Source organism: Elgaria multicarinata, chromosome 2 (genome assembly GCF_023053635.1).
Source record: "Elgaria multicarinata webbii isolate HBS135686 ecotype San Diego chromosome 2, rElgMul1.1.pri, whole genome shotgun sequence".
NCBI lineage: Eukaryota > Metazoa > Chordata > Lepidosauria > Squamata > Anguidae > Elgaria > Elgaria multicarinata.
In genome coordinates, this window is record NC_086172.1 from 101,788,694 (window position 1) to 101,811,945 (window position 23,252).

At 40.0% G+C, this 23,252-nt stretch overlaps 1 protein-coding gene across 1 annotated transcript in view; it reads left to right on the forward strand.

Annotated features, from left to right (window-relative positions):
• Positions 1-23,252, forward strand: part of CSTF3 (cleavage stimulation factor subunit 3) — a 63,219-nt gene that overhangs the window by 34,669 nt on the left and 5,298 nt on the right. The window contains exons 4-15 of the mRNA XM_063117317.1: positions 11,773-11,805; positions 14,107-14,204; positions 16,312-16,378; positions 16,475-16,509; positions 16,618-16,744; positions 18,145-18,222; positions 18,419-18,581; positions 19,569-19,678; positions 19,996-20,112; positions 20,358-20,432; positions 21,478-21,621; positions 21,718-21,820. Of these exons, the coding sequence (XP_062973387.1) occupies positions 11,773-11,805; positions 14,107-14,204; positions 16,312-16,378; positions 16,475-16,509; positions 16,618-16,744; positions 18,145-18,222; positions 18,419-18,581; positions 19,569-19,678; positions 19,996-20,112; positions 20,358-20,432; positions 21,478-21,621; positions 21,718-21,820 (1,150 nt within the window). The remainder of the gene's footprint in view (positions 1-11,772; positions 11,806-14,106; positions 14,205-16,311; positions 16,379-16,474; positions 16,510-16,617; positions 16,745-18,144; positions 18,223-18,418; positions 18,582-19,568; positions 19,679-19,995; positions 20,113-20,357; positions 20,433-21,477; positions 21,622-21,717; positions 21,821-23,252) is intronic.

The following is a 23,252-nucleotide window of genomic DNA, read 5'->3' on the forward strand; positions in this document are numbered from 1 at the left end:
GGGCAGGGCAGGCAAAGTTCCAAAGCACACACATGGGGGCTACAATAGACTTTTGCCTGTTGCTTCTCTTTCCCTGCCTCCAATTTACCACTTCTTCGCCACCTACGTCTGATCTCATGGATTACGCTGATGCCTTCTGTCCACTGAGTTTTAAATCTTCTCTGATTTCCTCCTTCTGCGTCTGGGAAAGCCAGGGGACAAGAGTTTCTTCTGCTCCTGCTGCACATCTGCATTAAAGTCTTTCTCATTCATTTATATTTCTTGAACTGCTTGCAACCACAGTCACTTCACAAATTGTAGCATAGTATCAAATCACTGCCATATATAACATTGGTGCCTGATACGTTACAATTTTTGTCTGTGGGTTCTGCCATATTCTAAACATGTGAGATGCATTGATAACAAGGCCAGGTAGGTAATAGCAGTATTCCTTTCTCCATCTTGAAAGTTTAAGTAGAGAAACAAAAGTCATATATGAGAATAAATGTCCACAGTAACATTTCAATGTTAATTTCTTATGAAATAATTTGTTCTCCAGGGCTTCCTAAACATTTGGAGTGTGTGTAGAATTAGAAAACTCTTCCATGCCGTGACTGACTGTATGATGGGTTCTAAATCTTTGACTTAGGAAACATCTGTGCTCCTCTACCCCATCCTTTATTCTTTCCAACATCCTTTGCCAGTGGTCTGATAACTCAGCTCTATTTTGTCTTGTTTAATTGGTGCCACACTCACTTGGATATTGGAATCTACAGGTAATCAGGGGCCCTGTCTATTCAAATTTCCCTGATTGCTCACCCAGTTTGTATGCCTGTAAACTCTCACTGATTATGAAAATCTGGGCGCAATTCTGTTGCCCCTTCAAAGTAATTCATTATCATTTCATTCTGTGCTGGCTTAATAATTTACCAAATACCTGTAGAGTAATTTTTATATCCTAGAAGAGGCATTGGCAGCATATTTCTGTAGGATGAAGGAAAAATGAAAAGATGTTACATATTGATCAGATTCATTATTTTGCTTTCTAAGCCTTCTTTCAAGTTTAAATTTACTCCTCTCCCCTTCCCCTCTTTTCTTAGCTCTAATTTTTGAGTAGATTATTATCTTATTCCTATACCAGCTGTTCTTACTTACTAGTTGGGCAGCAATATATGTTGATCTTCATAAGACCTGTTCTGCAAAGAGAAGTACAATTTAAAGAGTTCATATTTAATAGCTAGGCATTGCAACTCAGGTTTGCCATTCACTTAAGTGCAGATGCTATGAGATACCATTTTAATCTTTTCCAATTATACAAGTGCACTTCGGAGTCGTGGAAACTGGCAAATATTGCTTGAGGGGCTATTTTCAGTCATATAAATAAGAAGAGGATCTCAACTTGAAAAAACTGAGCACGCTCTTGGAGTAGTATCTGTCAATTTCAGCAGACGTTTTCATGGTCATATATTGCCATTTTGCACCTGACAGTTATACATAATCTTTGGATTTAAAGATACTTTTCTGCCTCTATCAAAACATCTTTGATAATTGAATATAGGATATCTTCGTGCCCAGATATTTACACAATGTTACATTTTCTATGTGTTACTTGAACACTGAAGTAGAGAAATGTCAATTATTGTGCTCATTCCTTAGTAACAGCTACAAGTCCTAGTTAAGAAATTACATTTTTGGGTAGAGACCAAGTACATGACCACACTGCACCACTAGAGCACACCACAAAATACTTTACATCTATTTCCAAGAGGTAGAGCAGAACCAGGAAGCAGCACCTTGTATTAATAGCTTGGGATAAATATTGTCAGGGCCCAGAAGATGTGTGTCTTGATTCTTTGCACCTACTTGCAGAGATTTGCCAGTCATTTGGTTCTAGAACCCCAAAAGTACTGGGCAGTGCTTTTTTAATTCAAAGTTCTATGCATTTCAACCAACACCAATCCTACTAATGTCTTAAAGTTAGTATCTTTGAGAGGTAGTTCCTAGCTTATTTATAGCTAGAATCTTCAGCATTGTGGATGAAATCTTACGTTTTCTATAGCTTCAGAAATAAACTTCCTGCATTCACAAATCAGTCTCTCTTTTTTTGTACACAGCCTATCTCTTACTTTTGGAGATGATTATTTCCATTTGACCTCAAGTCCTTATATGGTCTTCCCAGAGATCATTATTCCTTGGAAGATTGTTCACTTGCTCTTTGAAAAGCACACATTCTACTATGAAATTTAAAACACTCATACAGTAATTTCATTCAGATTACTCAATCATCTTAATTTACCTATAGTTCATAAAATAATATTGAATTCTAGTATGGTGCTCTTTGTAGTAAAGGATATTTTACTTTTGGGTCTGATTGGAATATATTGCCCATGTTTGACACTACCCTAAAAAGAGAATTGGCGGACTCAATAAACAGCTGCAGCATAAATGAACAATGCTAGAAAAACTGGTTTTGGGAAGAAATCAGTATCTACAAAAACATTCAAACAGATACAAAGACAAGCCTTTAGAATAAGGGTTACACCTTCCTTCTAGAGAGACAGAGGCCATGGCTAGACCAGGCCTATATCCAGGGATCATCCCTGTACATCCAAATGACACACGGGATACTGGGAGCAGGCAGGGACGACCCCTCCATTTGCCTGGAATAATCCTTCGGTCTAGCTAAGGCCAGAGATTGAAGCAAATGTCACTCAAATTGATACACAAGCTGTATTACTATATCGTATAGCAATTCTGTAGAATTGATGAATTGATAAAATTCTCATAACATCAAAAGCCGTGATTCATGGAGAAAAGGATTTTCCAAAGAATAATTCTGTAAATAGGTATAATGAAGTTTAAATTAAAGTTTAAGAAATAATATGCACAAGGTCAAAGGAATTTCAGAGCAGCATGGAATAGCTGAAAAGATACAAGACCTTGTTCTTATGAAACTGTTCTAGATTAATAGAAGGAAGAAAAGACCACATTAAGAAACATATAAGTTGAAGGAATACATAGAAGTGCAATATAAACAAGGGGGAAACTAAGAATATTGATTCTCTAAAACATAGCCAAACCCTAACTTACCACAAGCTATCTTTCCATAATGTTAACAACGCAAAATGGAAAAATCACATGGTCCAGTGATTGATAACCTAGTTGCCCCATCTCAGGATATAGGAATTATGAAATTTTCAATGTTAGGATATGTCTCCAAATGCATCCTGGTTATATTTTAATTTTCTTGTTCATCTGTCTTTAAAGTAGGAAGACTATAAACAATTCATAAGGAAGGGTGCTACTTTACTTGCATAATTTCTTGCATGTGTCCCCCCTCTTACATAGAGTAAACTGTTTGTTTTGTAGTTCTCCCAATCCATAAAACACTTATAAATGTTAGAATGTTACTTCATATTATCCTATCCCTGGCTACTAAATGCCAACCAAAATTACTTGGGAGTAAGAGCCAGATGATGGTCTAGCTGTGTCAACTTCAGGTCATTTAGGGCTTAACAGATAATCAACTTGATTTGTGTCCAATAGAGATCCAGTTCAGATGTTGGCACATTAGCATAACATGCTCCTGATGATCCTTCCTGTACTCAGAAGCAGGCCATAGCTTTTTACCAGTTAAAACCTATCAAAGGTAGACCCATGTATTGCTCATGACACTGGTCTATCCTCGAAATTGCAAAAGTATAAATTGTAGATACTAGAACTGAATTAAGGAGAAAAAACATTTTACTTATTAGCTGGAATTGCTAGAAAGTATTCTTGCTCCTGCCTCATTGTGTGTGTTCAGAAGCCACACCCAAAGTCTACAATGAGAGCATGCTGACCCCACTAATTCTCACCTACCTTGAGTTGTAAGGTCTGCTGTCAAAAAGTCTGCATTCAGTTTCAACTAATTCATCCATATCCAATTCCCAGACATAAGGAAAGAATGAATGCAGCATGATCTGAGCTGGAAGGGGAGAGCCAAGCATTATCAATGGACTCTGGCTCCAAAGAATCTCTAGCAGAAGCGTCATACATACATTGAAGAGGATAAGAGATAGAATGGGAACCTACAGGGTGCTTTCCCCAGGAATAAGAAGCAATTGCCATTCTCTTTGATTTTGCCTGGAATGAACAGAACCACTCAGAATACCAACCAAATCATTATGTCTTGTAAGCTGCACCTTAGCCAGGCCAAATATAGATTACAGGGAGTATGGAAAGGTTATATTATCTCACTGCATTTGGAAATGAAGGTGATCTAGCACCTTGTCCTCTCTGGATAGTTCCTGCCTATCATGCTTGGCTTTCATCAATCAATTTCATGTGGTTGCTTTCACACTGCCAAGCACATCCTCTTTATTGACTATGGGTGAGAATGAAGAGACTAGACCTGATTCAAATCAATGTCACAATTAGGATGCTGACACTTGTAACTTACAAGTCAAAACTGTTTTATCTGCAAATAAAGTAAGTTTATTACCAGAGCTGAAAATAACTCCACATTGAGCTATCATAGGTTTATTAGACTATTCATCACTCAAAACAGCATGGCTTTGTAGATGCTATAACAATTGGGATTGGGTTGTTGTGGACATACTCATGAAAATTATGCAGAGCTTAGTACTTGCCAGTATCAAATGCATTAACCAATCCCTGTTGGAAGTATATTTTTTTAACTTTGGCAGCAAGCAGCGATCAACTAGGTTTCAAATTACGATGGGGTTAGTTGAAATTGGAGGGTCTTTGAAATAGAACAAGAAGCTAATTAAATGTTAATATTTTCTGCCCCTTTTCAGATACTCTTGTTTTTGAGTCATTTGTAGATTTTCTTTTTCAATAAACGTTTATTTACGCTACTCCCCTTTTTCAATCACAGAAAGGACTAGAAATATACTCAGTTTTTAAGGGCTTCTTGCAGGTCCAATTCTGCAAGTAGTAGCTAAGTGGTAAAATAGTGGCCTTGACTGCAGGCAAGCAACAGTGCTGTGTGTTTCCCTGCAGCCATGAAGTTTCCATGTCACACTGTAGTGCTTGGGAAGCTAGGTGCAGCAGTTTTTCATTCTTACCACAATTAAATCAATACTAATCTATTTTTTCTTTTTGCATTCAACAGCTGATACCCCTATGAGTGCATTTGTTTTCTGCATCTCCTGAAGCAAAATATCCTGGCATCCCAACAGCCATTTGTAAATAGCAATCATAATTTTCATTCTGGATTAACATAGCTTTTAAACTTGAGTATTAAAGGTTTCCTACATGAAGAGGGAAGGAACCCAAAGTGTAAACACATGAAAATAAGCAAGCCACAAGTAGAGCCTAACCTAACGAACTTTTATAGTTGACTAAAGTTTATGTGATCGCATGTTCGACCACGTTCAGATTTATACACACACAATACAACTTTTCCGTATACCCAAAAGGGCTTTGGTAATCATATTCACAATTTAGGGGTGCCCTTAAAAAGAAACACATGTGTAACCCTAAAAAGGCCATGAGCGAAACAGTCCAGAGGCTGTCATTGGAACATTGCATCACTACAGTAAAAATCAACTGCTTCTGAGCTGCCTGCCTGAAATAGCTTTCCATTGATATAACGAGATGGGACTGATGGAGTTCCCATCAGCAAAAGGGGTCTGGCAATGGGCAAGCATTTATTAGTTTTGCATTTAGTTTGGAAAACAATTTAATAAAATATCTATATTATTTTCAGGAAATAGGGTTTTTTTTAGAGCAGGTGTTTATGTGCCTGTATCCAAACTAGATTCAGTTTACAGATTGAAAGCTGCAACACTTTGAACACTTAGATGTAACTCAATGAGACATGAGGCATTTATCAGGCATTTTGTGCTCCAAGTTTCAACACATTTCAAGCATGTTTTCACTAAATTTCAAGCAAGTCACTACATTTGGTGCAACCCTCTTTGCTCTTTTAGTATTTCTTAAATTTATATTAATGTTTATAAAAAGAATAAGTATTGAACACAGGCTGTGGGTAGGTACGAAGTTATGTCTGGATCCACAAGTTCACCTTTAACTTAAACGTTTCATATTTACATAAAGGAGCTTCTTGAATGCTGCAGATTGACTATTGCTAGTTTCCCCCCATTTTCCTGTCAAGGATTACTTCAATTACTAACTGCCAGAAATGTACTGAAGCTATAGTGGCAGTGTTCTTATTAAAAGCCCCAAAGCGTCGTCAGATCTGTTGTATATTTCTCTTTTACCTCCCTCCCACAACTCTTCCCCACTTAAATGTTCACTTTCATTATCCTTAGTAGTCTGATCTATTCTTTAATATGGCAGAAACCCTATTCGTCATAAACTCGGTTGAACAACCAGGAAAAGTTTTGATCACAAGGCCTTCCTAAACAGAGAAATTGTGCTATTCCTTCCTTTTTGTGCTCCCAGTTATGGTTAGGATCCATGTGTGAGTGGGAAAAGGCTTCCTTTTGTAGAGATGGAGTTTGCTGATTTTATTTTCTGATTCCACTCCTTTTGCCTCAGTAAATGCTGCTTTGGAAGCTCCCCTGACCTTCAGGAGTAACTGCAGGGGTGGAAGTAGCCTGATGTGGGAAGGGAAACCAGAAAAAATCCAGTGCAGGAGCAGAAAACTCTGCAGTCCTTTGGATTCTTGCCTATAGCTTAAAAAAACAACAACACCCAAGTCCACAGTGCTTCTTTCAAAAAGCTATATCTGCAAATTGAGCCTCAAGTGGCACTTTTCTTGTAACAATCCGCTGATGCAAGATGATGGAACTTTAAGAACTCAAACGAAAGGAATCTGCAACTAGTCTTCAATGTTAACAGACAGCTATAGACATCTTAAGGAACTGGTTCATTCATAACTAAACTCCAGCTGCTTTTTAATTATAAATAATAACACAGACAATAACTTTAATAATACGAATTGTTAGCAAAATAAAAATAAACATTACTGTTCTATTTTCAGGACCTAACTAATTTTTGGATTTGGGATTTGTATTTTTTGAACAGCAAGCCCTCCGTCCTCATGCTTCATGGCAGGCTATATTAGGAGCTGAAAAGAGTTCAGAAAACAGCTTCTAATAAGAGAGGGTAGGCGGGGGAGACTTGTGTTCAAAGACAAGAAGTCGACAAAGTAAATGTTAGCATTTGGATAGCAAAGTGGAGATGGCCTTCTGGTAACCAGAGGACCTCTGAATAGGGACTTTGTATTTAGCTGCCATAGCTAATAGGCATTGATAAATGTTTCCTTTGAATTTGCCTGATCCTTTTTCTTTTAAAAGCCATCTAAACTGAAAGCCATTACTACCTCTTGTAATTAATTCTAAAAGGAAAACTAAAATAGGAAAAAATGATTGTGTTTGGATTAATCTTATTAAGCCTAGATATGCATGAGTTTTTTGCTCTCACACATCTCCTTTACTCTAATTCACTATGGCTCCCCATGTTGTCCAATCCAGGAAACTATGGCTACCAGTTACAGAACTACAGTGTAAGACTTGACTTCCTGGTTTAATTTCAGCTATGATGATGATGATAATGATGATGTATATCTATACCTCTTAAAAGGCAACACTGAGTTTTGTGAATTCTGGGTGATTCACAAAACTTAAAACCATAAAGTAAATAACACAGTAAAACATAATATAAAACCTTAAGTTTTAAACAGAAGAAAACCAAAATAAAAACTGGGCTACAACAGCAGTGCAAAAATCTAAAAATACACTAGCACAATGTTTGAAACTGAAAGACTAAAAATTAGGCTCATGCTAAGGGAGGAGCAAAGGGCATGTGTGTGCATGTAAGCCAAGATATGATTCTCTGAATTAGGCCAATGTGTCAAGATAGCAATTTTCCTGTCTCAAACCAGCTGTAAGAAAGTGGAAGTAGAAAACTACTCATACCTAGGACTGAAAATGTTCCGTGGCAGCCTGCTTTAATTCATTATTTTTAAAATCAAAATAAGAAATGCCCTAGTACTGGACTCAACTACTGTTGACAAACCATTATTTGGGATTATAATTGGACAGAGAAGGGAGTTGTGTAATGTTCAACCAAAGTTGAGGCTTACAAAACCAACTAGACACAAAGGACACACACTACTACAGAGTTCTAAACAAGATCTGTTGATAGTATATCTTCCTACGCTCTTGAATGCTTACCGTTCATTTCAGTGCAAAACAAAACAAAAAATCTTCATGGGTTTTGTCTCCAAATGATAGATTTTGCCCCTACATATAGAAGAAACATGTGAAATCATAAATCAACCTGTCCATTGTATTTCACCTTGTTTCACACAGGCACACACACATACAGACACTCAGGATTGAAGGACAGCTCTTTATTCCCCTATACCTGTGATGCAAGTGAGAGATCTACCATTTCTGCTCCGTGGGATTAATTTCTTCTTTGATACATTTGCGAGTACTACTAAAGCATCTTAATTCATCCTCATTTGCTCAAGGATGAATAAGGCTTTGATAGGGAAAAAAAACTGAATTATAATTCTTATTCTCTCTGCATGAGCATATTCAGATGCACCTTCCAAACTGAGCATGGCAAGTGTGCTAGAGAAAGACAGATTGTGTCTACGTTCACCTCAAAGAGCAAGCTGCAGGACCATGCAGGTCATTGTTTTTAGTAATAAATGTGCAGGTGATGTTTGTGTGGTGGAAGAGCTGCTTGGTGTTTGTTTTTTAGCACTCAAGCTTTTCTGGGAAAAAGCTGTTCTTTCCACAACTAGTATTTAAATTATAAATCAAGTGTGGAAGATGCGTCATGGGTATGAACCAGTGTCTGTATAACTGTGGTGATGAGTGACAGAACCTCCTCCCCCTGCTACACCTGCCATTTTATAAATTTAATTTTTAGTTTTATTTTAAAAAAACAACCTGCAGAGGATGAGTATTCTGCTGCTGCTGTAGTACAGAATTGTTCACCTGGCCCAGGGATGCACACCTTGTGCCCTTTCAGTTGTTGTTGGACTGCATTTCTCATCAGACCAGCATGAGTAGTCAATGGTGAGTAATCATGGAAGTTGCAGTCCAGCAACATCTGGAGGGCCACAAGTTGCCCACCCTTGACTAACTTCTTACACTTCAGTGATAGAGCAAATGCTGCAGAAGTCCCCGTGTTCAGTCCCTGGCATCTGCAGGGAGGGCTAAGGTCTGAGACCTTGGAAAGCAGTTGCCAGTCAGTGTAGAAAATACTGAGCTGAGTGGACTTGATGGTACAAGGCAGCTTCCTCTGTTGAAACTCCCCCAAGTGGTGACATGGTCAAGGTTAATCCTTCCATACCAACACATTTCCATTTGATGGACTTCTTGCTATTACTTTTCTCTTTTTCGTTCTATGAAGGATAAGCACTGTCTCATTCTGGTTTTTGAACCATGCTGCTCATGAACAGATTGTGCAGGTTTCTAGTGCTTCACATAAATTTGCACCAAGGTCATATCCAAAACACAGCCTTGGGCAGGCTTTCTTCATGGGGACCTTACAGGGCCTGTGTTTCAGAGGTGACATTGCAGAAGCACAGGAAGTGTTGGAGTCTTGGGATCCTGTTCTTAAACAGCAAGATAATATCCAACGCCTCTTTATTTTGGCTAAGATTCCACTCCCCATGGTCTCCTCTTGAGTACTGATTCAAAAATTTCCATTTAAAAACACACAAAAAAACCTTCATTTATAAAAGGAAATAGTATTTGAAAGCAAATGAGGAGACATTCCTTCGCTGTGCTGATTGTTCATGAGTTTGAATAGAAACTCAATAGAAACTGGAAGATCTAATTTAAAGAGAACTAAGATTAGTTTGGACATTGCATAGCAGTGTGTTAGAAACTTCTAAGTACCTGCTAATAATGTAATGTCGAAAGCACTCAGCTGTTCCACAGCAGGTTCCATGTCCTGAAATAAATTCTGGAGTATACAGATTTGTCAGTGGGATATGTGTGTCAGAGATTTAGACAATATATCAGCTTTCCCCAACCTGCTGCCCTCCAGATATGATGGACTACAACTCCCAGTATCCCCAGATAGCGCATGCTGGAAGTTTTAGTCCAACACATCTGGAGGGCATCAGTTTGGGGAAGGCTCCATTACATTATTAATGGGTATTTAGAAGTTGATCTGGTATCTGTAATATCTGTCAGAATGAAATGTCTGAATCCATGCTCAAGAAATTTCTAGGCCATCCCAAATAATAGAAATCTTGATCCCAACAGCTGCCTTAGTAATATTTCTTTTTTAATATACTTAAAAAAGTAATAATAATAAAGCAAGCTTCCTTATGTGCTTCAATGCTAGCAGGGATCTGAATTCTTAAACACCTTCCCTTTTTCTCTGAAGTGCAACTGTTCAAATTGCCTTTAAAGTTTATACAAACATATCTCACTTATACTTGAGTGATAGGAGACTTACTGAAGTCTTTTTGACCAATTCTCTACCTAAATGCAAAGTGTGTAATCTTCCTCTAATCCTGCGTGGTCTGTCAGTATGACAAGTAATTTGCTTATAGTAGAGAGCAAGTGGGACCTGCAACGAAATGTTGTAGTGTGGAGTGCACTTGTTCAGGCTGCCAGCCAATCAGCCATGGCCTCTTCCAGGACATTCCATTCCCCTTGTTTAACACCCTCCCAACCATCAGCATTCCATACCCACTGAGGATGCCCATTCCTCATTTGGCTGGTGGGGCGGTAGGGTTCCCCTCCCTTGTGTTGTTGTTGTTGTTCCCCAACCCTCCGGTTTTCCCTGTGCCACTTGATACCTTTCTCTTGAGTGTTGATGCTGTTTTAGAAACATAAGAATCAGATGAATCAGATCGGCACTTGGAGAATTTAACTATTGGTGTTTATGATAATGCACTTTATTGAGTTTGTAGGGCTAGTTTTCTTTTTTTGGTAGAACCATTTTGAGAAAGAGGAAAGGAGAAGAGAACTTGATTTTGAGTGCTGAATGTTCAGCTACTCTCAAAATCTGGCACAGACCTCTGTCTGTCGCAATAGGGTGCAATGCACGCTATAGCATTTGTTTGATACTCTCACTATGAGACTCCTTTCATCATTTAGGCTGGGAGGCATCTTGAAGAGGCCACAACTGGAGGGGCAGATATTATCTAAGAGACACCACTTACTCCCACTTTATACCTTGCTTTTTCAGTTATCACTTCCCTGACCATACTGTTGAGTAAAGAAAAGTGTTGCCCCAAAAAGGTGATATCCAGATTTTGTACAGTCAACCCATTCCAAGGAAGCCCCATGTAAGGGATTCTATCAGACTTTATATGTGACATACATAAGAATTCCAGCAAGCCCTTTTAGGCACCACAGTTGCTCTATGCCCACTGAAATTCTGCCCTCCAATTTGCCCATGCAGTTGTGTATTGTGGCAGAAAATCTAAAGATGGAAAATCTCCCACAGTGAAGAATCGTTTAAGAGCAACCACTGAGCCCCTTTTCAAACACACTGCCATAAAATATCTGGTCTGTATGCCTTAGATAAAGCAGTAAGTTTGGCCTTGCTATTCAGCTTTGGGTAACCGAATAGACGTAAACATAATAAAAACCAACTCCACACCAGCTGAAATGCAAATATAGGGTTTTCAGTATTGAAATTAGTAATAAGAGTTTCAGTTATGTCAGCGAAAACAATATTTCTCTTTTAAAATGCTTCATCCTTGCATAATATTTAGAAGTTAATGAAAGAATTTAATGATATTGTAGCATATCTGCTATGACTAATGATGACAGATGTTTTCCATCTTTGGTGTAAGGCTGACCTAACTGTTTGAGTTTTTGTTTCTTTGTTTTACAGATAAAAGCAAAAAACTATGATAAAGTAGAAAAGGTGAGTGTATAAATGTAATATGGCCTACATTTTAGATATATTTTGAAAAATAATAAACATGTAGGCTTTTAATTCTCCCGTCATTTGGGTGTGATAGTTGCAATCTTAAATACTGCTAACTTGTCTTCGTAGCATTTGCTTTGGTTATCAAGTGTGAAATGTCTCCTAAGACTGTCGCTTTGTAGCCAGAGATAGAAAACTGGGAACAAGGGATAGCAGAGATGCCTTCCCTTTAGTTTCTAACATGCATACTGGCAGCTTTCTTTCAAGCCACTGCAGACATGCATATCGCAGCAGCTACATGAGCTCCCTCCCGCACAGAGGTGCCAGTTCTCGCAAACAGTGCCTCCATGCGAGTGCCGCCAGTCTGCAAGGCCCCCCCCCCCCATGCAGGGTGCAAGCCCTCATATACCCCTCATGACGGGGCTGCCAGATTTTTCCCCATCAGTCACTAAACTGAAGAGCCCACAATGCAGTGCCAAAACAAACAAACAAATCAGCCCATCAAATGTGGTTTACTGACCAATATAAATAGCAAAGCAAAAGACCTCAGTATGGGCTTTACAATGACTAATACCACCTTTCATAATAAGGAGAGAAAACAGCTGAGCGCAGAATTTAGGTAAATTGCTTAGCAGTTACCTTCCAGCTAACTGAACGTGCAATTCACACACAAATCCTTGGAAATAAAATCACTGAATTGAAGTTCACTACATCCTGGTACTGTAACATGCAACACTAACACAGTGGTATTGGTATTAGAGTTCTCAATTGGGATCTAGTCAGCCATTATACTTTTCCTATCTAAGCCACTGCTGTCCTTAGCAAGGAATCATTCTACATTTTCTCCAATATTCAGATGATGGCCCTTGCTTTGATTTGTAGAAGTTTTTAAAATCTGCAAACGGACCAACAACACTCAGCAAAATCAAAATATTGATAGGCTTTTCCGATCAGGGTTATTTTAAACATTTATTTATTTAAGGTACATATCTGCTTGCTCTGTAACATCTTACAATAAAAACACATTTTATTGTAAACATACTTAAATAAAATATATAAAAACCATTGGCCAGATAAAACAAACGTAAAGCGGATTAAAAGTTCTGAGAAAATAAAAGTTCAATAAGAGCATTCCAATTATTTGTAGGAATAATTTATGTTTTGCCAATCCAATTGCGCAAAGTTTGGTTTAGATTTTTTTTCTAAAACTAAAATAAATAATAGTAGCTACCAGGCAGGAGCAGCCAGACAGCAGCCTCAGAAGGAGATTGTAAGGTCTAGAGGGGGGCATATGGAGACGGGCAATCCTCTGTTAACCTGGCCACAAGGCTTGGAAGGTCAAAATGAGCCCATTTAATTCAGCCCAGGAACATGGGAGCCAGTGAAATTGTCAAAACGCTGGTTAGTAATCTTGCAGCTGTGGTTCTGAACAAACTGAAATTTCCAGACTGTCTTCAAAAGCATCCCTAAGTATAGCACATCGCAGTAGTCCAAATAGGAAGTAAATGGAGTTACACTTATGCTTTAAGATGTGTAAAATGCAATGTCAAAACTGGGAGACACAGCACTATGTGAAGCCACAGATACATGATCTGCAAGGCTCCAGTACAAGATTTCATCAATCTTTTCTCTGAGAGACCTGCATTTTACAGTTCTGTTAACATCCTTGCACATAAGGCTTGGGCTGCGACTCATGAGACTTTGACTGGATTCACACAGCATGCTAACCCATGATGGTTTATTTTCTGGAACAAACCATGATGGGTTAGCATGTTGTCTGTGGGATATTTTTCCCCTCCCATGGTGGGTTATTTCTCCCAAATAAGCCACCCTGAGAACTTAAAAGTCTGCAGTAAGGGTTATTTTATCTACGGTGGGTTAGTGTATTGTTTGTCATGCAGTGTGGGTTGCAGAGATTGTCTACAAAGTTTCTTGGTCAGAGAGTGGAAAAATGCTGCTGCTGCCGCTCTTATCCTCTGAAGCAATTTCTATTGCCACCGAAAAGGAAGCTGGGATACCTGTCCGGCTGGGCAGGAGAACTACAGGAGGAGAAGGAGGGGCAAGAGGTGTAGTAAACTACTCTTGTGTAGCTTGTTTGCCTGGTGGAAGAACAGAAGGTTGTTTACATAACCACCTACTCAGTGTAGCTTGCCACCCACCATGGGTTAGTGTGATGGGTGAACCAAGCCTGTGTTGGCGGCCCTTGAGAGTGACCTTTAGTTTCAAGCGCCGAAGATCTAAGAATCTATTGATGCTTATTCATGGACTCTTGTTTCTTTCTCCCCTCAATATAAATAGTTGTTTCAGCGGTGCCTTATGAAAGTTTTACACATTGATCTGTGGAAGTGCTATCTTTCATATGTGCGAGAAACCAAAGGGAAACTGCCCAGTTATAAGTAAGTAAATACAGCTTAAATTCCTCTCGGCCTCCAGTTTAAAGTCAAAGTTCAATAACCCCTACTAGGGCCAGCCCTGCCATGTAGCTGGGTGAAGCGACTTGTTTCAGGTGGCACCATGAGAGGTTGGATAGTGGAAGGCAGGAATTGGTGTATGAATGGTGCAGCAAGACCTCTTAAGAATGTTGGCTCTTGTAGTGCGGTGGTGGTGGCAGTGTTGGACTTCCTGAGGTGGACCTGCTACCTCCTCTGTCTCCTCCCTGCATGCCCTGCTTGCACTTTAAAACGGCTTTTGCTGCTTCATAAGTGGTGCCGGCGGCATCAACTCCAGGATTTCCAGGGCCATCTCACCATTCAGTCCTTTGCTCTGAAGAAGCAGTCTTTCCTCAGTGAGACATTGAGGATGGGGGGGGGGGGCACATTTTAAACTGTAAAGAGTATTTTCCACTGTCGCACCTCTTCTCCAGAGTGAGGATTTGAACGTTCTGGATCCTGCCCCATTGCTGCTTTTGTAGCAAAGCAGCTGGCAGTGGCTTACTCTGGCCTGGTGGGCTGCAGCAGTCAAAGCAGAAGCTGCAGGTGCCATTGGGTGGATGAGGAGACAGTGGTGGTATGGTGGCAGGAGCATTGGGTGGCCCTGCTGCGGACAGCAGGTGATGGAGTGGGGAAATCTGCCATCCCTCATAATCTGCTGCCTGAGCCGCGTGGCTCATCATGACTCATCACAGGGCTGGTCCTGCAGGGAAAAGATACCATGTGGCAATATGGTGTAGTGCTGTGTGCAATAAAGTTCAATATACCTCTTAACTTAGTAGACACGTGCAAATGGTTGGGGCTTTGCTTCAGGTAACAAAATAAGGTGTTATGTGCCTTTCTAGCACATGTGCCTCTTGATTCCTTCCAGGGAATATTTTTCATGCTCATTCACTGGCTGAGAGAACTGAGCAAGTGGAACTTCTGGACATAGTTCTAGATAAGATATTGGAAGGATCCGTACCTTTTTCATGGGGTCTGCTGATCCTGGCCCAGCTAAGGCTGGTCCTGATGTCGCTCTCACAACATATTCTGTGAGGCAGAGGTAGCTTTAAGTCCCTAGAGCTCAATAATACCCCTGGAGAGTGCCATTGCTTCCCAGCCTATACGACCTTACTAGGTTGTTTGGATAAAATGAGGGGGCTTGGGGTTGTGTGAAAGCTCCCTAAAGAGAAACCACTGCCAATGCCATTTTTATTGTATTTTACTTTGTTTTTATCTAAATATTTATATCCAGCCTCATCCCATGCTTAAGGCAGCTCAGAACAATGGCAATTATGTGAATGAAATCATATCAATAGCAAAATCAGTAGTTTAAAGTCCTGTGTCAGCCGTGGAAACCAAGGATCGGTAACGTGGTGCTCATGAGCCCCAGTGTGCCCTCAGACAACTTCCTTGGTGCCTGCCCAAGATGCCCTACGCCTACTTTAAAACAAAACACATTTTCTTACTGGCAGATGGGATCGCTCCAAGCAAAGTGAGGGCCTCCATCTTCACTTCCCATGAGTGCCTCTGGGCTGAGAGGCATTTGTACGCAATGAAGATGGCAAGTGGCTGCAGGCCAATGCTTTCAACTGCAGCACATCCATTTGGTGGTGGTGCCCAGGACAGTTTCTCAAATTGCCAAATGTGCCCCACAGACCACAAAAAACATGGCCTACTGAGAGCATAAGCTCAGAATAAGATACCATGAAGAGCAGATCATGCCCTAATAGAAATAGAAACAGCTTGCATTTCTTTCCAAATATTAAAATGGAGGTGCTATTTCCTCTAAGCAGCTCAAACCTCTGCATCTTTAATCATCTTGAGTATAAATGGCAACGTGGCTCTTCCTGGGAGTAGCTGTTGTGAGGGAAACTCTCCAAACAGTGGAGATACTCTTACGCCGCCTCAGGCCATGGCCATTGGTGTCCTGTGGAAAGCAAGAAGTGAGTTTCAGTTTGAGCTCAAAACAATATGCTATTATTTTGGTGTCCCCACTTGTATGTTATAAATGTGTCGTTTGAAAAAGTAACATTTGTAATTTTATAGTAATTTTATTCTGTGCCTTTAATAACATGTGTGTTTTTTCCAGAGAAAAAATGGCTCAGGCATATGACTTTGCTCTGGATAAAATTGGCATGGAAATAATGTCATACCAGGTATGTTCCTTTACTCATTTAAATATTTATTTCCCTTGTTTAATTATAATGACAATCTAAACTTTTTCTGCTCTGACTCTGTCTATTTTTACATAGATCTGGGTGGATTATATCAATTTTTTGAAAGGCGTGTAAGTACTATCCATCTTTCTTCTCTGTTAATTAATGCATTGTTGATACTCATTTAGGCTGCAGCGTGTAATTGCTGACATGTTACTGTCTCGCCTCACTATTTATAGTGAAGCAGTGGGATCCTATGCAGAAAACCAGAGGATAACCGCTGTCCGCAGGGTTTATCAGCGAGGCTGCGTGAACCCAATGATCAACATTGAGCAACTTTGGCGAGATTATAACAAATATGAGGAGGTAAATAATGCACGCGGCATCAAGGTGTTCCACCTTGATTGAGATAACAGGTATTATGGTAACACGGCTCTTTTCCTGCACCTGTAATGGGAGGTTTCTCTGCTATGGCAAGGTGAATAGACTCTCTGCAAGCCCATTCCTTTCTCACAGTTTAACGTTTTGGTATTATGCGTTAGGGACTTGTGATAAAAATTGTACAGGATGGGAAAAAGGGGTCAGGGAAAGAGAAAGCATTGAGCAGAGCAGTTGTGACCCTGCCTCTCAAAATTGCTCTCTTCCTGCATCATTTATTTTTTGCCAGTATGATTTTGCATGAATCCTAGGGGAATGAGACTGCATGCATATTGCCCTTCAGATTCTGGTCTGGCTGGCACCTTTTAATTCCTCACTGGATGATGTCTCTTACATAGCAGCAAAGGGCATCTCCAAGCGTAGGACTGAGAAAATAAGAAGCACCGTGAGAGCTTGTGGCTCTAATGTCAGTAGGATAGTTCAGTCAGAACCAGTCACAGCTCTGAAAGAGCTATCCAGGGTGCTTGGGTAGCTCCTTTAGAGCTCTGACTGGGTTGGACTGAAACCCAGATCGGATTCACTGCCCCACTGACATTGGAGCCACCAGCCTCCACTGCATTACACAGCCCAGAATTGCTGTGCTTCATCCTGTGCTTCCCGGGCGCTGTGCTGCAGAGCACCGGGCTGTCTCTGACCAAAACAGAACCATCTCCCTCTTTAAGCAGGGCAGCCCTCCAAATGCTGGGAGCTTTCCAACTTCCACAGCAGGAGACAGACTTTAAAGAAAATCGCAAGTGGGTGGGCTGAGAGAAGAGTCTTGCACAATCCCTTTCCAGTTTTCTTTGTCTCTGATGGGAAAGTATGTGGCCTTCTTGGCTTGCCTTAACCTGCTGCCCACCCCTAACAGTGGAGGCTTTGGGCTACCTTTGGTGTGCAAGGCTGAAGAGAGAGCGCCTGGTCCCAAATGAGACATTCATCAAATATGAGAAATCATAGAGTGCCGTTGTACCACCACTACTTCTGCTGTGCTGTCACAACAGGAACTAGCAGTTCCTGAAATGAGCAAAAAACCAACATCAATGCTCATTTCAAGAACGGGACAAGTGAACAGAGCTCCACCTGTATGCTCCGCTGACCTACCCTATTCTGCCCTATGTCAGAATAAGAGGCATGGCCTCTTCTTTCTCACTGCTTCTGGCTAGTTTGGGGCTGGTGATCTGCTCTACTAGCGCAGAGGCAGAATCCTTTGTCTTTGTTCAGGAATGCTGTGCATATTGGCTCTTAAGTAAGTCCCATTGAGTTCAGTGGAACTTACTCCCAAGTAAGTGCGCATAGGATTGAAGGGCTTAACTGCTTGGTTTTTCTTCTTCTTCTTCCTCCTTCTCCAGGGAATCAATATCCATTTAGCTAAGAAAATGATTGAAGATCGCAGTAGAGATTATATGAATGCTAGACGCGTAGCTAAGGTACAGACACTCGTTCATCTGTTTAAATTAAATATTAATTAAATTAATATTTGTTGAGTCCCAGAAATGCAACAAGTGATTAACTAAGTGGAATTGTTAAAATGTTAACAATTATAATAAAATGTTATGTAAAAGCCCATCTTAATGAATTCTCCTCCCTGTTACAATTGCAGTAATAGTGATTTTCCCCCTTCAGGAATATGAGACTGTGATGAAAGGGCTGGACCGCAATGCTCCTTCTGTCCCACCACAAAATACTCCCCAAGAGGCTCAGCAGGTAGACATGTGGAAGAAATATATACAGTGGGAAAAAAGCAATCCTCTACGTACTGAAGACCAAACTCTCATAACAAAGAGAGGTAACCGCATATTTTTGTTGTGTTCTTCAGGGGTAGTGCTAAGAAGATAGCATCATTAGTAATTAGGTTCTGCTGGTTTCATCTTTGAGGATGGGACTCCTATATACTATACAAATCTAGAGTGCTGGGCTATGTGCTTAAGTACAACTGATTTTAATGGGTATTTTGGGGGGCTCTCTGTGCAGACACACATATTTTATTTCTTTATTATTACATTTATAATCCCACCTTTTTTCCTACTCAAGGAACTCAAGGTGACATACATAATCCTCCTCTCCATTTTATCCTCACAACAGCCCTGAGAGGTCGGTTGGGCTGAGAGTCTGTGACTGGCCCAAAGTGAACTTCTGTGGCCGAGTGGGGACTAAAACCTGGTTCTCCCGATGCCCAGTCCAACGTTCCAGCCACTACACCACACTAGCTCTCATATGTGTGACTGCACAGAAATTGTTTTGGTGGGCTGTCCACTGCCACCTTCAGTGCACGTGCTCAAGGGGGCGTCTATCTCTTATTTTTTATAGTCTATACTTCTGATGTTCCTAACTCTCCATAGATAATCTACAAAGACAATCCAATGTTGTTTCTTGAAAACAGCAAGCTTAGGTTCTTCTAGCTGAGGGTGCAAGAACATTTCAAAACTGGAGGACAGCAAGACAAATACAATGTTGGGCCCCTTGTTGTTCAAGTGCAATTAGAATCAGGCTTTCTACTGAGTGCAGAATGCAGTATTGTGTAGCTTTGGACACCAACGGTTTCAAACTTAGATGAAGCTAGAATTTGATAACAGTTGAATGTGTAGGAACCACTAGTGGGCTGCTACTTGACAGGGCAGAGAATCAAGGGGGAGTCATGTATAAGTATTATAAGATGGATTTTGAAAAGCTAGATTTGTAGCTAAATTTGTGAACCACTGCTTTAAAAAATAGTATTTTTTTTAATAAAGTCCCACTTGCTAGGCATATTTATTGTCTCAATGTCTTCTCTTAGTAATGTTTGCATATGAGCAATGCCTGTTGGTGCTGGGACATCATCCAGACATCTGGTACGAAGCTGCACAATATCTTGAGCAATCCAGCAAGCTGCTAGCTGAGAAAGGGGTAAGAGAAAAGGGTAAAAAATATCTTACATTTATAGTAGTTAGATAGATAAAACCTTTATCAAAGTTGTTTAGGGAAAAATGCAAAAAAAAATATCATTCCTTTTTTTGAAGTATGTGCTTTTTTTAAGCGCAAAAGAAAAGAATCGTAAGGAAATAAAAGCATTGTGCAAAGTTTCCCGTAAGATCCTGATCCAAGTCATCTAGTTGTTGGGTACTTGACATGTGTGACTCCCCTGGGTTTAGAATAATCTTGTTAGATGTATTAAGGCGCATAGGGATTAACCAACTCTTTCTTGTTATTGTATCTGATTCCAGGACATGAACAATGCTAAACTATTCAGTGATGAAGCTGCAAATATTTATGAAAGAGCAATCAGCACTTTATTAAAGAAGAACATGCTTCTTTATTTTGCATATGCAGATTATGAAGAGGTGAGTCAACTGATTTGGTTCTTCTCTCAAAACTCCATTGTGGCCAGGCTTTTTTCCTATAAATATTCTTGGGGAGATCCTAATCTTCACAAAAGCAGATGATCAGTTTTGGTAGTCCTTTTGAGCATAAACATATTAAAGCATGGTGATGGTGATGATGATGATGATGGTGATGGTGATGATGGTGATGGTGATGATGGTGATGGTGATGATGATGATGATGATGATGATTTGTATTCACACAGAGCCGGATGAAATATGAGAAGGTGCACAGCATATATAACCGGCTCTTGGCTATTGAAGATATTGATCCCACTTTGGTATGTTTAGTCTTTATTTTTCACCTTATTGACTAAAGGAATAAAAAAATGTATTTTCCCCCCACATTTAATATCCGTGATCAGTTTCTAAAGTATCCCAGCTGAAAACATGTAGATATCTCAAAGTTGCCTTTTTTTTAAAAAAAGAAAGAAAGGCAGGTTATAAATCAAATAAAAAATTAAAAAATAAAGTCACATTTTCAAAATCCATTATGATTACTTTTATTTTCCTAAAATATATAAAGTACCCCTCGTTTGAGACTTCTGTTTGTACATTATTTGTTGCTAAATGTTTCTAATCTTCAACTTTAATTGAAACCAATAATAAGCAGGTCTACTGACAATAATTTCAGTGTCTCTGATAGCACCAGGCATATAATGAATACTAGAATATTCCAGAAAAAAACTGAAAAACTCCTGAAAAGCCTATGATAGAGAAACAAAGATCTTGTATATCCTGATCCGACTGGGAGTGATGCATGCATGGATATCCCTAGCTGGATGAGGAACCATGCATACAAATAGGGTTCTGTACGCATGGTTTCCCATATGTAGCCCCATCAGACAATCATTAATGCTATCAAGCAGCTGTTCAGGAGCAGGAGGGAGGCTGGATTTAATCTACCCCACTTCCTGTGTCCAAACACCTCATTGGCAAGATTGCCAAACACGGAACAAGGGCTATGCATGTGCAGCCCAGACTGTTGTGTACTTGCACAGTTAGATGGAAGCTGCAGGGAAAGCTGAACTCATGATCATTACTAGCTCTGTGCCCAGTATACTACCTCGGGATTTCTGTAAAGGAATTGCACATAAGAAAACTTTGTTGTTTTGTGTTCACTGGAAGGAATCTGAGACACAAAATAAATTTGGTGGTATGTTTTGACTGGTTGGGGGAATGCTTCAGAGCTAGAATATGTTCAATATATGCTGCTTCCTTGACTGTGTGTTGAATTTTTAAAATAGAGAAGTTTAGATGTGCAATGAGGTCATCATGTCTTTTGAATACTGACTTGCACCTTAAAGATTATTCCCACTTCTTCAGGTGTATATTCAGTACATGAAGTTTGCAAGGCGAGCAGAAGGCATCAAATCAGGAAGGATGATATTTAAGAAGGCGAGAGAGGATGCCCGGACCCGTCATCATGTCTATGTTACAGCTGCTCTGATGGAGTATTATTGCAGCAAGGTAAACAAAGATCACACAATGAGTGAAATATTTGCTCAAGATTTTTAGAATTGTTTGGTTTCCCCTCTGCAACCAATAATGTTTTGATATTTGCAGGACAAGTCAGTGGCCTTTAAGATTTTTGAGTTGGGGCTTAAAAAATATGGAGACATTCCAGAATATGTCTTGGCATATATCGATTATCTTTCTCATCTGAATGGTAAGTTCTGGGAACCAAGAAAATTCATTGCAGTGGAGTTTGGGATTAAACCTTTTTCTAAGGGTAAAAGCCATTTTTACAGACAACGGAGGCATTGATTTGGAATAATATGTGAAGATCTGGATTTCAGGGCCCACTGATAATTGTAGAGGCATCCTGATATGTTATCTCATCAGTAAGCAGATTGGACATTACCACTTAGTGTTTTCAGTAAGGTAGTTTTTATCAAGTCTTGTGCTAATAATGGCAGTTCTGTTGGGAAAAACTGACTTGAAGAGTGTGTCAATTAGACTTCCCAACCTGGTGCCCTCCACATGTTTTCCTGACCGTTGGTGGGTACTCGCGTCCAAAATACATGGAGGGTGCCAGATTGGGGAGGCTGCTGTAGATGAATGTTGGTGTGTCATAGGCATAGCTATACGTAGAAAACTGGTATAACACAGGGCCCAAGAGGATGAGCTGGGAAGCCCTTAGTTCAAATCTCTCACTTACAAATTTGGTGATACTTGTAGGCAAATGGTTGTTCTTCTAGTCCCTTTCTTCATTTGTAAAATCATAATAATTGCCTGCTGGTTCAGGCCATTAGTCCAGGGTTTCAGACTGTGTTTGGAGATGTCAATGTTATTGTAAGGATTACTGGGGGGAAATGGGTTGAATCCAGAGATAGACAAATGGAACGCTGCTCATGCGGTGGGGGTTTCCTGAGTGGGATGGGGGTGGGGGTGGGAACGGACAGATGGAAGTGGGACATAGTAGTTGGAAGAAATCATCAGGGCTGCCTTGCATGAGCGGATGGGCCTTTCCACTTCTGCAAGATAATGTGTGCGAAGCACTTTGAACACTACAAATGAAACGTGTAAATTCTAAGTATAGCTTAAGTGGGTTGATGTAAGTTGGATGAATATCAGTTTCTTATACATGAATGAAATTTTAAAAAAAGAGACAGAGAAATCAAAACTCACAACTGGTCCACTTATTGACTACAAACCTGCACGAAGATTTTTAAAATGAGACTCATCAGTCTCAAGGGAGGCAAAAAGCAAAGGTGGCAAAGGTTGATTTGTTCCTAAGTCACATGAAACAGCTGCCTCTTATTTAGTACCCAGGTATGTTGCTGCATTTTGTCAGTTTTTATATTCATTTTAAGATTTAGATTGTTTTAATTTTTCATGGGTGCAATTCTATGCATGTTTAGACTGAGAAAAGTCTGATAACTCTCAGCATGCTGGGAGTTCTAGGACTTTCCTTCTGTCTAAACATGCATGAGATTGCGCCCTATGTGTGTTTATACTTCTCATCTTTCTATTGTAATTGTCGTGTATGTGTGTCTTGTGGAGAACAGGAGTGAGACTTCCAAAGCCTGTTTCTATGAAGGCCTTCTTTCTCCCTGAGATATAATTTTGCCACCCAAGAATCTTTCAAACAGAAGAAA